We start from the raw sequence: 15,266 nt of genomic DNA on the forward strand, positions 1-15,266 counted from the left end.
GGGAATTACAAGAGAAGCCAGAATTCAATTTAAAAGACAAAGAAGTAATGTGAAAGGAGAGTGATTCACCCAAAATCCCACAGGAGCTGTAGAACAGAGCCAAAAAATACATCTGTGGCATCTAAACTCCAGTTAAGAACAAAGCCACATAACCACAGCTTAATTTCTTTTAAAGCTTGTGTTAATGCCTGCTTTTTGCTTTCAACCATCCCTATAAAATGTTTTGCAACATTCTGTTGGAAGGAGCCATATAAAGATAAATTGTGAGATAGTCTCTAGTTGACACATAAACTACTCTTTTGATCTTTCCAAGCTGGAATTGCATTATTCTGGTTTCATCTTTGTTTTTTATACCTCAGCTGCAGACCAGATTCATTGCTTTTGTAAGAAGGAGACGTTAACGATCCTGAGAGTTTCATTGCTTCTGATATAATTTTGCCAAATGTCCCTCACTACCTGAGTTTCTTTCATGGTATGCTGGAGGTCTGTAATACTTAACACAGAAGTCATTCTCCAATTTCTTGTATTTAGTGCATGTGACAGAAAAATGCACATTTTAAAGACAAAATTGCCAGAATTGATCTTCTCAGGAAAGTATAAAAAATGCTTCTATTACCATTCTGAACCTGAAAGATAAACAGGAACAGCTGCTAAATATCCTTCAAGGCAGCCCAAGATTCATTTCAATTACCCTGCACAGCATACCTCAGGTGCAGCACAGCATTTTCAGGTTTTATATCTATCAAATATAAGCCTAACACAGTGTTATTTCCTCCCACTTGTTATTGCCTCAGCATATCTGACTGGGGTTTCTTCTTTTTTTTTTTTATTTTATACTGTTACCCTACTGCTTTAGGTGAAATGCAATATATGTCTATTGCAGCTCTCATTGCCTCAGTTAAAGTAATACTGGCCTAAATATATATATATATATATATATATATATACATGTATGTACATATATCTGTAATTTCTGCTTTCTTTTCTTGTCTTTTAAATTTTTGCTGGGGCTGACCTTTGAGTCACACTGCTATGCTGTCCATTCTTCAAAGGCTAAGAAGCCTTGATTAATCACAGCAATAATTTGTCTAGCCTTTGAAATGACACCTCCTTTAGAAAAACAAGAACAAATAGTAAACATACATCTGCACTTTCATTGGGCACTGGGTTGTTTGAAGACAGCCACAGAGAGCAAATTTCCACTTAAAAAAATACAAATTATGTAACATACAAAGGAAATATTGCTAGAAAAATAAACAGCATTATTTTAATACTCTTGCTTTTGTGATAATTTACTATGTTTATGCGTGTTTTCCTGTGAATTTACTGTCATGAGATGAAACAGGTGAGGATTTCAAGGTTAATTTAAGAGGCAGATTTTACAAAATTTTTAAGAAAATTATCCTCGTGTCCGCATGGCATGACTTTTTGCAAGATTGCTTTGGGTGGCAATAAGCTATTTTGGCTTGGAGGCAGAGCATTCATATGAGTCTCCATTCCCAATCTACCAGCAAACTTCCTCCTTAGAAGGACTGTGCTTACTAAGAGAGTAAATGGTATGTCCAGAGGCACCTACCCAGAGCTCCTATGGCTTAGTGAATTCTGAGATGGCAGGGAGTAAACAGCAGCTTCCTGAGTAGCTCTCAACTCTATCTGACTGCACATCAGTGTCCATGCAGTTTAAGGACAAAGCCCCACTTTCGCCACTTTCAAGCCTTCCTTAGACATTTACATTAGTGTATTTAGGTTTGCTCTGTAATGAGATTAGATCTTCAAACATTTCATTATCAGGTCTCAGTTGGATGCTATGGCTAATTGCTAAGGGGCTGTAAGGGCTGATACAAAAATGATCTGTAAGAAGCAGCTACCTAAATCACTTTGTCATTCAAGCCTTCACTCCAACCCCTATTTTCACCGTTCACAGTATGAATAGCACAGTCAGTCAGGGGCTGGATTCCTGGACCAGGCAGATTTACCCACTATAACACAAACAGGCAAGCACAATGAAAGTGGCCAAACTTAAACTCCCTTCCAACCCAAACTATTCCATTTCTATTTCTATTTCCATTTCTATTTCTATTTCCATTTCTATTTCTATTTTTATTTCTATATTTCTATATATTTTATAATTTTCTTTTGAACATGCTCTGCTTTTGCACAGTGAGGTTCTGGGTGGGACAGTCTGCCACGTTACCATATCCCAGTTACCAGCATGCCAAGAAGACCACCATGACTGTGGGAGGGGTCAGCACAGAATGATGTGGGTTTTTTACATCCACATTAGTTAAAATGTACTTTTTTGCCTCATTTGTTTCCAGGAATCATTCTTTCATTCACTTGCTTTCTGTCTGCTTTCCAGGTGTGGATGTGTGGAGGTGGCATGTATGATGTTCCATGCTCTCGAGTTGGGCACATCTACAGAAAGTACGTCCCGTATAAAGTCCCTTCTGGAACCAGCCTTGCACGGGTGAGTAATTGGGTCTTGCTGGTTTTCATTTTCATTCATTATCAGTCCCTTCATTCCTTGTGAACCAGTTTCCAGTAAACTATTAAAATGGAAAATGAATGTTTCTTTATTTTTCTGAAATGAGATGTGCAATTACTGCAGTTATCCTGCCTTTCAGAGATAAGATTGCCAAGAATAAAATGGAAGCTTAAAATTACAGGGTTGGATGTCTCGGCACAGAAGCACATTTCACCCTGATTCAAAAGAACCTAGGAATAACCCAAGGCTTGTGGTCCTCAAATTGCACAGTGTTGTCAGTCGTAGTTTTTGTTAGCAGGACCAATTTGAATGCACATTTTCTTATCACTCAGCAGAACTGGCAGAATCTCATGGAAGGGATGTTTTCTGAGGCAAAGGGACTGAGTAACAATTATTTGAGCGTCTGTCTGATTATTGTGTAAAATCTGTTTGTGGAATACAGCCAGCTTGGAGCTCTGAGAGTGAGAAATTACAAGACCTCTAGACATTTCTCAAAGACTACTGAACACATTCATATCCATGAGGGGGCTTTTTGCTCAAGAGAAAATGTTCTGTAACTTTCTGGAGATGTTCCCTGGATGTCAAAAGATGGGAGATGAAGGGCACAGATGTAGCTTCCAGGAAGATACTGGTATTTATTCATGCTTGAGTTTAATCTTTTCTGGTTTAGAGGTTTTTTTTTTTTTATAATAAAATGGCATTAATATTAAAGTCTGCATATTGCCATAGGGTAATACTTTATGAATCATAGTTTTCTCTTAATAATGAAAATGTGGTATGAATAAAAGAATGAATTTCTTGCTTTGAGTGGGAGATATTCTCGGTTTCAGCACCGCAGGATCAGGCTTGCTGTACTAACTGCAGCAGAAAAAGGAGGCTGCCTGTTCTGCTTGCCTGCCAGCTGGCTAGACAGAAAGAAGAATTTGCATTAACAGGACATCAGTGGTACACAATTCAGTAATGGAATTAGTTGTGGGGGCAAAAACTGTATTGACTAAATTGTAAGATTAATATCTTGCCCAAGTATAGCTTTATGTCCTCTCAGAATTGCCCCATCCAGATTTTTGGACTGCCTGAATGAAACTGCTTCATTTATGATATTCCCTGCAAAAAATCACACAGAACTGGAAATAAGAAATTCAAACCTCAGTCTCTGTTTTCTTCTGTTATAGCACATAGTATCTCATTAGAGAATGTGCTCTCTCATGCACTACCTGTAGGAGAAAAATAGAGTAATTTCTATTTGTGCTACTGGCATCTTGCACGGTTCTGTGCTGAACCGACTTTCATGGTGGCACTGTGAATGCCTACAACCATCAGGAAGCCACAGCCTGCAGCCTGCCTGTACTATTTATTTTAACTTGATTTCAATAAATAATTTATGAAATATTACTGAAAAAAACATTTCTAGTTATAAATCTGATATCTCTGCCCATGCACAGACTGATTACTTTATAACATGTGGGAAAAGATCTAGTGGTGGGTCGTATCCTTCCATTGGGTAGTTCTCTCTGTGTTGTGACAGTCCAAAACATGATGCTTAGGTAAATTTGTGACATATAGTTATCACTAACAGAAACTTTGAATTTTCAGATTCACAGCTTCTTTCCAGTACAGTATTCTTTCCATTGCATCAAGGCTAACAAGAGCACAAGAGCATCTGTATGTTTTGTTCTTTTGGGCTCTTTCAATAACTAGGCAAGAAAGAGAATTTTGTCCTTGACCTATCATATTGTGTGTAATTTAAAATCTAAAAATATACTCTTTTGCTCATCCTTTCCAGAAAAAAAAAAAAATCAAGGACAGATTAATATTCAGTGTGTCAGCCCTAAATGGAGCTGTTAGCCAAAATAATATTAGACAAGCATCCACAGGAGTGGTCTGGATATTTCAATTGTCTTTGCTTTATCCTCCAAATGTTACATTATTCAAAGACTATAATCTATGCTTTATGAGTTTTTTATCAAAAACTTTGTTCTAGTTCAAATATATAATGAGTAACGCACTCAAGAATATCTGGAAATATTATCCCCACTGCCAAAAGGAGTACTTTTCACTACTAAGTAGTTTCCACAATGGTTTTTACTAAATCCTTCTGCTGTTTAAAGGAGCATGCCAGAGATGCAGTTCACAAAGGCATGAGCCCAAAAAGCCCAGCTCTGATTCTATAAATGAGTGCAAGAGACCTTTGTTAATCAAGGGAGAATTTCCCCTTGTGCAGATACTGCCTAAAAGGTTGACAGATTTTCCCATCATTTTCCCCAGCAACAGCAGAAGGGAAACGGGGACTGGAATTAGGAAGAGAACAGAGCTCCCAGACAAATTCAGGCACAGCCCAAATCATGCCATGGGTTTCCTTTCAAGCTGTTTGAGCTTATGTTTACCCTTAAAACATAATCTTTAAAGTGAGCATTTTAACTTCCCTTGGGATTTCACCTCTCTATTTTTTAGCAGTGAGTTTCAACACACAGTTTCAGCCAGCTACGTAATACTTGACCAATCTCAGTATCTGCTTAGAGAGCTGTAACCTGGCATGAGAATCATGTCTGCTTTAATAAATCAGAGACCTGTCAAAACCTTTGTTGCACCTCCCCATCGCTAAATAATCATTATTGTACCACACATAATAGTATGGATCATGGCATCAATTTTATATCTTACCTGTCACTCAAGATTGGGGAACCTTATGCATATTGGTTGCTGCCACATCCCACATAAATTGAAAAGCATACACATATAAAACAGTTAGTAATATTGTTTGGTGATGCAGAGCAAAATTAAAGAAAGCCGTAAACGTGTAGCTTTATAAACAGGTTCTGACAATTAAATGTAGATAAAAAGACTGAATATTTTTTGTCTGAAGGTGTCTTAAAATATTGCTGCTTGCCGAAAGCAGTCAGTGTTAAATGTACAGGCAATTGCACATAAAGAAATATTAATAGGCATGCAGATGTCAACACTGATTCCACTTTTTAACCTGGAAACATCACATAATTATTCATTCATTCCAAACCTGTAAATCTGCACAAAACTGCAGTAAATAATAACTAATGTCACCTGTTTGTTTTAGGTAAGGCATGTTTAGAAAGCAAACATCCAGATCCTATAACTGCTGAATTGTTCTACTGGATTATTTTAGTTGCTTTTTGTATTTCTGATTCTTGGTTCCGTTTTAACAATTTCAGCTAAGCCATTTACTTTTAGCAAGTTACCTATGAAATTGGACTGCAGAATATTCTTAGCATTTTCTTCTAGGTGTATCTCAATTTACTGTTTATTTTCTTTGGTTTTCTATTTACTTTTTGAGTGGTTTTTTTTTTTTTTCTATTTGTGATCCTATAAAAGCTGTAAGAAATATATCAATAAAATCTCACTGTTCCATAGGATTTGCAGAGATGAACTAAGTTTCAAAATATATCCACAGAATTTCTTTTTCTTGCAGGTATTTTACACAGCATTTTAGGATTAGCCACAGAGCATTAGCACATTAGGCCTTTTTGAAGGGGAGGGCAATCCCACTGAAATTCCAATTGGATGCTAACCCAGCAGGGTGGTGAATCCTAACCTTAAATTAAATTCCTCCCTGTCTGCCAGGACATGGGATCCCACAGTTTAGCTATCAAAAAAGATCACAAAGAAGATGGAGAACTAGATATTCTTGGACAATAACTGCATCAAAATGGTGGTAGCTACTTTTCAGGATTTACTGCACAGACTAGCATTGGAACCCAAGTTATGAGGCGAAATAAATCTATTTGGAGTCAAGCCCCTGAACTCCTCCAGGCTCAGCTGCTGGGATGGGCAATGGACTGTATGGGTCTGTAACACAAGCATGGCAACAGCCAGCAAATTTGTGCAGATGTTCTTTAGTGTCATTCTGTGTTCCACAGCCCCTGACAGCCACAGAGCTAGGGGCAGGCAGCATCCTCACTGGGACCAGAAACATCCCTGCCCCCAGACTCTGCAGGTTGGCCTCATTTGAGCAAGAGGTTTAGATTTTCCAATGCATGGATCTTTTTTTGTGTACCTGGTGGATACAAACTTTTATAGAGAGGATGAAATCCTGTTTGTTTTCAGATGACGTCTGTGGAATTTCAGCTCTAGGTATTTGCAAACTACTGGCTGAACATAAATAGGCTCTTGCTTCTCTGCCAGCTGTGCTAACTCATAGAAGATTTATTTATGTACCACACGAGCTTTGTCATCTAGTTAGAATACTGTCTTCCATGCAAATGCATTTCTTTTATGCCTGCAGACATCTCTTTATTTGGGTTGGGTTTTGCTGGTTCTTGGAGTTTTTTACATAAATATTTCTGATATGAAACTTTCCCCAGTTAAGTTTAAAACACAGTTATGTGTAAAGAACCAAAATAAGATACCCAAGAAGGGGAAATATTGACAAACAATAGCACTGTGTAAATTAAGAGGGAGTTAGGGGAGAAAGGGAAAGGTAGAAACCTCCTAGATAAGGCTTAACTGATGTGGGCAGGTTAAAGTATTAAAACCTGAACATCACAGGATTGTGGTTGGTGTCCAGGAAATGTTTTATTCTTTTTCTGCTGTAGAAATTCACCAAAATGGTAAACTTTGTGTTCTGACACTGATGGAAGGATCTTTGCACAAAACTGAGAGTATCGTTCTTCTCCTCGTGAGTGCTCTGGAGTTTTATACCCTGCTGCTTCTGGCATATTATTCCATACTTGTTGGATGAGCTCCTCCAGTCACTTTGTTCTCTTCTCTTCTCTTCGATGATTCATTGTAACATTATGCTACCGATATTCCAGAGGAACATAGAGTTGTCTTGACTGGATAGATCCCGATGCACTTTTAAAATACATTTTGCGTAAAACAAACTGTATATTGTATTATTTCCAGCCAAATTAAATGCAGCTGCTTGTAGAGGTAAACAGGGCACCCATTTTGAATTAGCCACAATACTGTGCTTCACAAAACAAAAATAGAAAAATTCAAATTGGTAAGATGATGTAGGTGAGGTGAAAATAATACCACTTGAATTTTACTAGGAAAAAAAAAGAGATTAATCTGCCAAGATTGTTGTGTTATTCTTGGCAAGAAAACAGTAATGTTTCCTCTTACATTTCACAACCAAAATACAGTCGGGCCTCAGACATGCTGTGGTGATTTGTATTTGACTGGCATAATTGAAAGTGATTTTGTTGTCCTGTCTCCTGTAACAAATACCAGCTGGTGACATCCAGCTTCCTGGAAAATGTTCAGATTAAATGCAGGACAATAGGATTTCATTACAGGTTTCAAATGTTCCAGTAGTAGTTTGATATTGACAAAAGTAAAGTCTATTGATTGAGATCAGGGTCAGTTTCATGTGATGAGATAGACACAAAAGCAGAAAAAAAACAGTTATGCAGGTGAAATGAAACAAATGATAAAACCATTGTGCTCCTTTAGAGACACCTGATAAAAATCTTTAGAACATCTGGAATAACTAAGAACAGGAATTACAGTGTTATATTAGTTCAAGGGCTGCATCTAAAATGTTAATTGGAAAAGCTGCACCTAGAGGATGGAGGTGTGCTGGCTCGCAGGATAGCTCAGGAGCTCTCTTACGAGTGCTGTCATCTCAATCCAGCACACCTTCCACAGTGACAAAGTGAGGAACTACCCCTCTCATATTAGACACTAATCCAGTTAAACTTTGCTTAGAGCTTTTATTTATGGACCTGTCCTTTAACATGTCCCTGTCTCACCCCGATGTTCCATTCTCATGGTCAGTGTCTGCTTTCTTCTCACTGAGTATTATCATGTCTCTTGAAAATGACAGATGATCTTACACACTTAAAAAGGGACAGTCATTTGATCACAGAGGTGTATCTATCCTGCTCACTGAACAAAACGGCCCATGAAAAATTTTCTTTTTTCAAGTGCAGAAGTCTTAATTTGTCTCTCTCTTTCTCCAGTCAAGTTGATTTAAACTCTTTTATTGAAGTCTGCTGCACTGGCTTTGGCTGAGATAGAGTTAATTTTCTTCAGAGTAATTAGTATGGGCCTGTGTTTTGGATTAGTGCTGGAAACTGTGATCAATGTGGAGATATTTTCCTTATTGCTCAGCAGGGCCTTTTCTGCCCTTCACACCACCACCCCCACTGAGCAAGCAGGGTGAGGAGCTGGGAAGCGACGCAGCTAGAACAGCTGTTCCAAACTGACCACAGGGATATTCCAGACCATATGGCATCAGGCTCAGTATATAAAGCTGAGGAAGAAGGAGGGAAAAGGGGTGTTTAGAGTGATGGTGTTTGTGCTCCCAGGTCACTATTAGGCGTGAAGGAGCCATCTCCTTTCCTGGAGATGGCTGAACACCTGCCTTTCCATGGGGAGAGGTGAATGGCTTCGCTTGTGTGCACAGTTTTTCCTTTCCCTGTTAAATTGTCTTTATCTCAACTCTTGAGTTCTCTCACTTTCACTCTTTGGATTCTCTCTCCCACTCCTTTAAGGAGGACTGAGTAAGTGGCTGTGTGGTGCTTACTTGTCAGTTGAGGTTAAACCGTGATATCCATGTGTCCATGACATTGTAACTTACTGTCTTGTAGGCTATCGTTGATTAAAAATGCAAAGCAAAATCGCAGTCTTAAATGTGTGAGTTCATATAAATTTAAATAAAATTTGTCTAAATGTAAGTCCAGTGGTAAAGAATTTACCAGAGAGTAAAATTGTAACAGTGATTAAGATTATATCAAGAATGTGTAAATGAGCAACCGATGACAGCTGATGACTCAATGTGGTTGCTGTCACTGTTGTATTCATCTCACAGTTTCTTTGTGACAGCTGTTACAACCTAACATATAGAAATATGCATCTACTGAAATACCATTGGCCTTATTTATTCCCATACAGAAATTTTCCACTGAAAATGACAAAAGAGAGAACAAATTCTTATGGGCCTTCTTGGATAGGTCCTGAGAACCTCCTCAGATGTCCACTTAGAGTCCCTCTGACTTCTTTATTTTGTGGGTCAATTCATGTAACTAGTTAATAATTATAAACTAAAATAAATAAACTTGATCTTCATTGAATTGTTTTTATTTAATTTTTTTCCTTTTTTTTTTCCTATTAAGAGTAACCAATCTGGACATCTGTAGCCTTGCAGTGAATTTGTCAACCAAGCTAAGCTACGCCATTTTCAGCTGTAAAAACATGTTGTCAAGCATTGGAACAGGCTGCCCGGGGAAGTGGTTGAGTCACCGTCCCTGGAGGTATTTAAAAGACCTGTAGATGTGGCACTTAGGGACATTGTTTAGTGATGGACTTGGCAATAATGGGCTAACAGTTGGACTCGATGATCCTTGAGGTCAGTTCGAATCTAAATTATTCTATGATTCTATTTTTCTTTTTTTCCTTTCCACATTCATTTACATGAGGTTTTCAGATTGAATCCAAGCAAGAGTGATCTACCACAAAGATATCCCCAAACTGGTTCTTCCTATAAGTGGTATTTGATGCCATTTGAAAAACTTTTTAAAGGAGTATTCTGGACAAAATAACATAAATAGTAACAGGAGACAGAAATCAAGAAGATTTAATTGAATTCCTGTAGACTCTAACTTACTTGAAGATTACTTTCACTGTGGAACTTAACTGTCTCATGATGATGAAAATTAAATGGGTGGTTAAATGATGCTGTAAGACGTTCACAAAATGCAACCTAATCTGGAAGGCTTCTGAAGTTCTTTGGCCTGCAAGTTCTGGGGCAGTATGCCCACACAGAATAAAATCCCATGAAACTCCTTAAAGCCTGGTTTACAGCTAGACTCTGTCCAGATTGGGTAGCTATTCAAAACCAGTCCCACTTGTGCTTATATGACATGCCCAGCTTGTATCTAGCCTCACCTAAGGGTCAGGCAAGGAGGAAGTGACCATTCTCCTTCCTCCATCCATTGTGTCAGGCATCCACCTAAATTATGGGAATGACAACTCTGGAAAACTTGCAAAGGACTTGAAATCACATCCTTACCTTGCAGTAAGTCATTTGATTGGTAGGCCTAAAGTGCTCAGAGATGAGGGCTCTTGTTTTGGTTGTGCTCTTCAGATAGGATGAGTAAAAGCCCAGCAGCTCCCTACCATAATTGGCAGAGAAGAGTTATGATCCTATGAGGTTCTCTGCAATTTATCATGCTGCTAGACAGCCGCAGAATGGGAATTTTCAGCTTACAAGTTCACCCATCTCATCTTGGACAGCCTGTATTTTTGCTGTGTTCTAAACAAGAAGGTAAATGATGTTTGCCTTTTCTGTGCAAGGTTGCACCAAACCAGCTTTCAGTACAGCTGCTCTTCTTGACTGCATTCAATTCCAGTATGGGGAGTTTTACTACTAGTCTGGACACATTTATGTTAAAAGAAAGTATGGTGATTTCTGAGCTTGTGTAGTGGTAATAAGGATAAGAAATCCTAACCCAGGCTAGCTGAGGTCAACAAACCTCTTTAAAATTATTTTGTTTAGATGCTGAGTGCTTGCCCCAGAAACAGCTTCTTACTACTCTAGAACACAGTGTGCTGTTTGGTCATGTTCAATAAGTAGTCTGGAGATTTAGAGCTAGCAAATCAAGAGTCTGTATTTTTAAAAACAAACCTATTGAAAGAGCTGCCTCAGAAGGGTTTGGCTTATGAAATCAATGTATAAACATAGTAAGGATAATATGCTAGTTACAGGCAATTTTTAGCATATGATGGAAAGAATGGTCTTGGAAGAACAGGGAAGCAAAGTTTTAAGTAGATTTATCCAAAGTGTCCTACCTGATACTTGGGGAATCGTGGGAAGAACTGACTCTTTTTCTTAATACTGAGTTTTTCTTAATACTGGGTTTACACAAAAACACACACGAAACCCAAACAGATATAAAGGTGGTATTGGAAAACAAAAAGTTTTTGACCAGTGAATTAAAATTTTGAGTTAGTGACCAGGTATAATATCAAGATTTTTGTTGGACTCCTGTTTTATCGGTAACAATCATCTAAAGCAGAATGCAGTTCTTTTAGTGCAGCCAAGTAACTAAAGAAGAAAGTCCATCAGAGACTACTTTTAGTATAGGTGGTGCAAGACTTACCTTGATTCTTTTCTTTCCCAAGAGAACTTTTTATTTTTTACTGTACATTCACTGTATGGCTCTTTTTATAGTATGGTTTTTAAATCCTATCAGATGAAGTGATTGCAAAAAACAATTTTATAGAACAGTCCTAAACTGCATTTGCATTTGTAGCAAATGAGGTATGCAGCATTGCAGTGAAAGTTATGCTAGAAATCACATGTATTTTCATTATTTTGTCTTTTTGTTTAATGTTCCTAATAATTTTTTTTGCCTCATGTACAAAATCTCATCACATAATATTTTTATGTGTCAGAAAAATTCTTTGTTACAGGTTTTCTACTAGAAAAGTGAGATTGTCATTTAGATGATGTTCTTGATTTTTTTCTGGTTTTCATTGTCCTACCCAGTTCCTGTTCTTGAATTCTAATTTCTTGTAAAGTTATTTAAGTCTTCATGAAATTACAGCACAAGTCAAACTTATGTGGGGCACAAGCCATTTTTGAATAAGAATATGAGTGTTGTGAATTCTTACACTGCTTTAATGTTACTTGCTTTATCCCTGCAGTTTAACATACTTGCTACACAAAGAGAAAGTACACAGAAACTTATCTTGCAGTGCCAGCTAAAAGTACTTCCTTTGTTCTGTGTCTTGCTGTCTTTGTATTCTGATAAGCCTTATTAGTTCAGAGACATTTAGTTTACATAGATTAATAAAATTCAGGAAAAGAATTTTCCAGTGAATCTTGAAGGCAAGTCAGAGTATGAATCCAGCTTACTTAGATGCAGAGAATGTTCTGAAAAGAAATATTACCTTATGTTGATGGTAATCAGATATATATTGTCCTCCAGCTTATTACAGAGTGAATCTCAGCATTTTGTAGGTAGTGTTCTATAAAAAGAATATTATAAAACTTGATTATCTTGTTTTCACAATCAAAGCATTACGAACACCCTAGAGCCTCAAAGTCGTCCAGAGAGATGTTGCTTTGTTGGTGGGATAAAAGGTTATTGGGTAGCTGTGGCAATACACAATAGACCAAGCCCATACTCCACTACAACATCTGCATATAAATTTGTGGAGATTGAGTTACAGGAGGAATTTTAAAATCAAACAAAAATACAGAAAAAAAAAATGCCCCCTTCTTGGTGGTAAATAACAACAAAATATATCTTTTCAGTCTACCCAGAACTTTTCTTTGCAATGGTATTTGTTTTATTTTATAATTTGAGGCAGCTAATTTAATTAATTATAATTTGAATAAATTCTTATGCAGCAAAATAGGTAACTCTGTTTCCTATAAAATGCCAACAAAAATGAGCTTTGTGGAACACAGCCAGAATTGGGTTTCATGGAACCTAAATAGTCTTAGATGTATTTATAGGATGAATGAGTGCAGAAAGCCACAGGTTGTTGTGGCTCCTATTCCAGGAGGTCTTTTTCTTCAGATCAATTCCTCTTCAGGGCTGCTTGCCCCCAAACATTCACTTGTAAGACCTCAACCTAAAATTTATGTAGGAATTGCTTGGTGACTAAGCAGTATCGTGACAGATTGAAATTCAGATGCCTTTCAAATGCAAAGTGAAATACATCAGAAAGAAGAATTTGAACCATTCTTCCACATTAGCAGGTCTGAAAAAACAGGGGCCAATGTAAGCAGCAGAAAGAAAATTTTTGTTCAACATCCATCATTAATCAAAAACCCATATGAAGAATGTGCATAAAGAATGTGAAGGAAAATAAGATGTTCAACAGACAGAAGGCTGTCTCTCACAGAGCCAGCAGGAAAGCAAGGTACGTAGTACTCTGTAGTGTTTGCTCAACACTACAATAAAGATAGCATACGGTTACTGGAACTCTTCCAGGTTTTAAGACTGAGAAATGAGACCAACTAAGCTTAAAAGTTGTGTGGAATGCTGATTTCTTGTTTTGTTTAGTTTTAAATTTTCCCTGTTATGAATATCATTCACTCAAAACACGAGGAAATTAATGTTTCCTCTTTTCTGTGCCCCGCAGAACCTGAAGCGAGTGGCCGAGACGTGGATGGATGAGTTTGCAGAGTACATTTACCAGCGACGGCCCGAGTACAGACATCTCTCCACTGGTGACATCTCTGCCCAGAAGGAGCTGCGCAAGCACCTCAAGTGTAAAGACTTCAAGTGGTTCATGGCTGCAGTGGCTTGGGATGTCCCCAAATATTACCCTCCTGTGGAGCCTCCACCTGCTGCCTGGGGGGAGGTGAGGAATAGATTGAATTTAAATGAATCTAACATTTTAGATTGAGGGAAATTAAAATTATTAAATGAGAGTAAACCTGATGTTAAGTAGTGTTATTAAGGAAGTTCAGAGAGGTTGAAACAGTCCCTGAACTATCTGTTAAAATGAGAAACTGTCATGTCTTAGAACTATCACTCTTGCTTTTGTAACTCATTTCAACTTTGTGTGTAGAGGGCATATGATGTATGCACAATGAGGACAAGAATGAGTAAAAACATATGTAGCACTCATTGCTGCATGTTGCAGAAGATTTGAGATTCAGAGAATCACCTTAGTAGAAAGGAGATCTGAAGTCACTGCTTGGGGTTTTTTGCATATCTACTGGTGTAACTCCTGCTGTCCTTACAAGGACAGTTGTGTGCAGATGCACTTAGGTTTGCTCACACGTGAAAAGCAAAACCTGGATACTTTCCTTTTAAAATGACTGATCCTGCTCAGCTTTTCTATGAATTCTGTAGGTACTGTCATCACTGAGTCCCAGTAGCAGACAAATACAATTTCTCCATTGATGGACGAGAGGAGGGAGAGACCACAAAAGCATCACTGCAGAGAAAGGGCTGAGCAAACAGCCAGCTGTGATCAAAGATGCTCTGCATTCAGACCTTTGTAAAGAGCAGAGCTGTAGTAAACCTTGCTTTGACAGTTTGTTTTGTGCAGAAGAAATGAAAACACAAGGAGAGCCGTGAGGGGAAATTACTTCCTTGGTTGCACTGAAAAATTGCTGTGGCTTTTGCCCCCAAAACTACAGCAGCTTCACACCATGGATAGGTCATGTGCAGAAAGCTCTTTTCTCTCAGTTTATTAAGATATATAAAGAAGGTTTCACTCTTCCAGTGTATTGTGCTACTTTTTAAAAACTATAGGAATATCTGTACTCTGAGTTCCAGCCTTTTCTGATTTTTTGTGTATATTCTTGAGGCTGTCAGAAAATTAACTTTCATATTTGAAACCAGAGGCTGAAGTTGAAACTTTGACCAAAACATTTGGTAAGATCAGGCACAAGTCTGCATATTCCTAGTGGTCAAGACTGGACCATAGACTTCTAAACATAGGAACCTCTACTATTCTCCAGAATTTATATTTAGAAAGGCAAATTACCTCATAGTGAGATTTCTAAAATATATTTCTCTGGTACTAGCAATCCTTAATTCTTCTTTATAAGCGACCAGTTACAGATGTTCAAAAAAACTCCAATTTATATGTGTCATACTGTTTGCTACTTCTTGGCAGTAATGAATTCCTTTGTTGTTAAAGTTTCTTCTTTTTGATGCTGCTGCCCACTCTGTGAGATGAATGTGTAGTGAGAGGTAAGGAATTTATCAGTAGAAGTCAGGCTGGATCAGATTGCTGTGACTCCTGCTGTGATCTTCCTTCACCATCTTTCACGTTTATACATGGGTGTCCTTGGAGAACTGGGATTAGGAGATGTGTAATTTCTCTGGCCAGC

The 15,266-nt window shown here is 37.9% G+C and overlaps 1 protein-coding gene across 1 annotated transcript in view; it reads left to right on the forward strand.

The window, feature by feature from the left end:
• GALNTL6 (polypeptide N-acetylgalactosaminyltransferase like 6) overlaps positions 1-15,266 on the forward strand; it is a 419,272-nt gene that overhangs the window by 385,587 nt on the left and 18,419 nt on the right. The window contains exons 8-9 of the mRNA XM_059470678.1: positions 2,360-2,467; positions 13,559-13,780. Coding sequence (XP_059326661.1) covers positions 2,360-2,467; positions 13,559-13,780 — 330 coding nt within the window. The remainder of the gene's footprint in view (positions 1-2,359; positions 2,468-13,558; positions 13,781-15,266) is intronic.

The sequence above is a fragment of the Ammospiza nelsoni genome, chromosome 4 (assembly GCF_027579445.1).
Source record: "Ammospiza nelsoni isolate bAmmNel1 chromosome 4, bAmmNel1.pri, whole genome shotgun sequence".
In the NCBI taxonomy this organism is placed as follows: Eukaryota; Metazoa; Chordata; class Aves; order Passeriformes; family Passerellidae; genus Ammospiza; species Ammospiza nelsoni.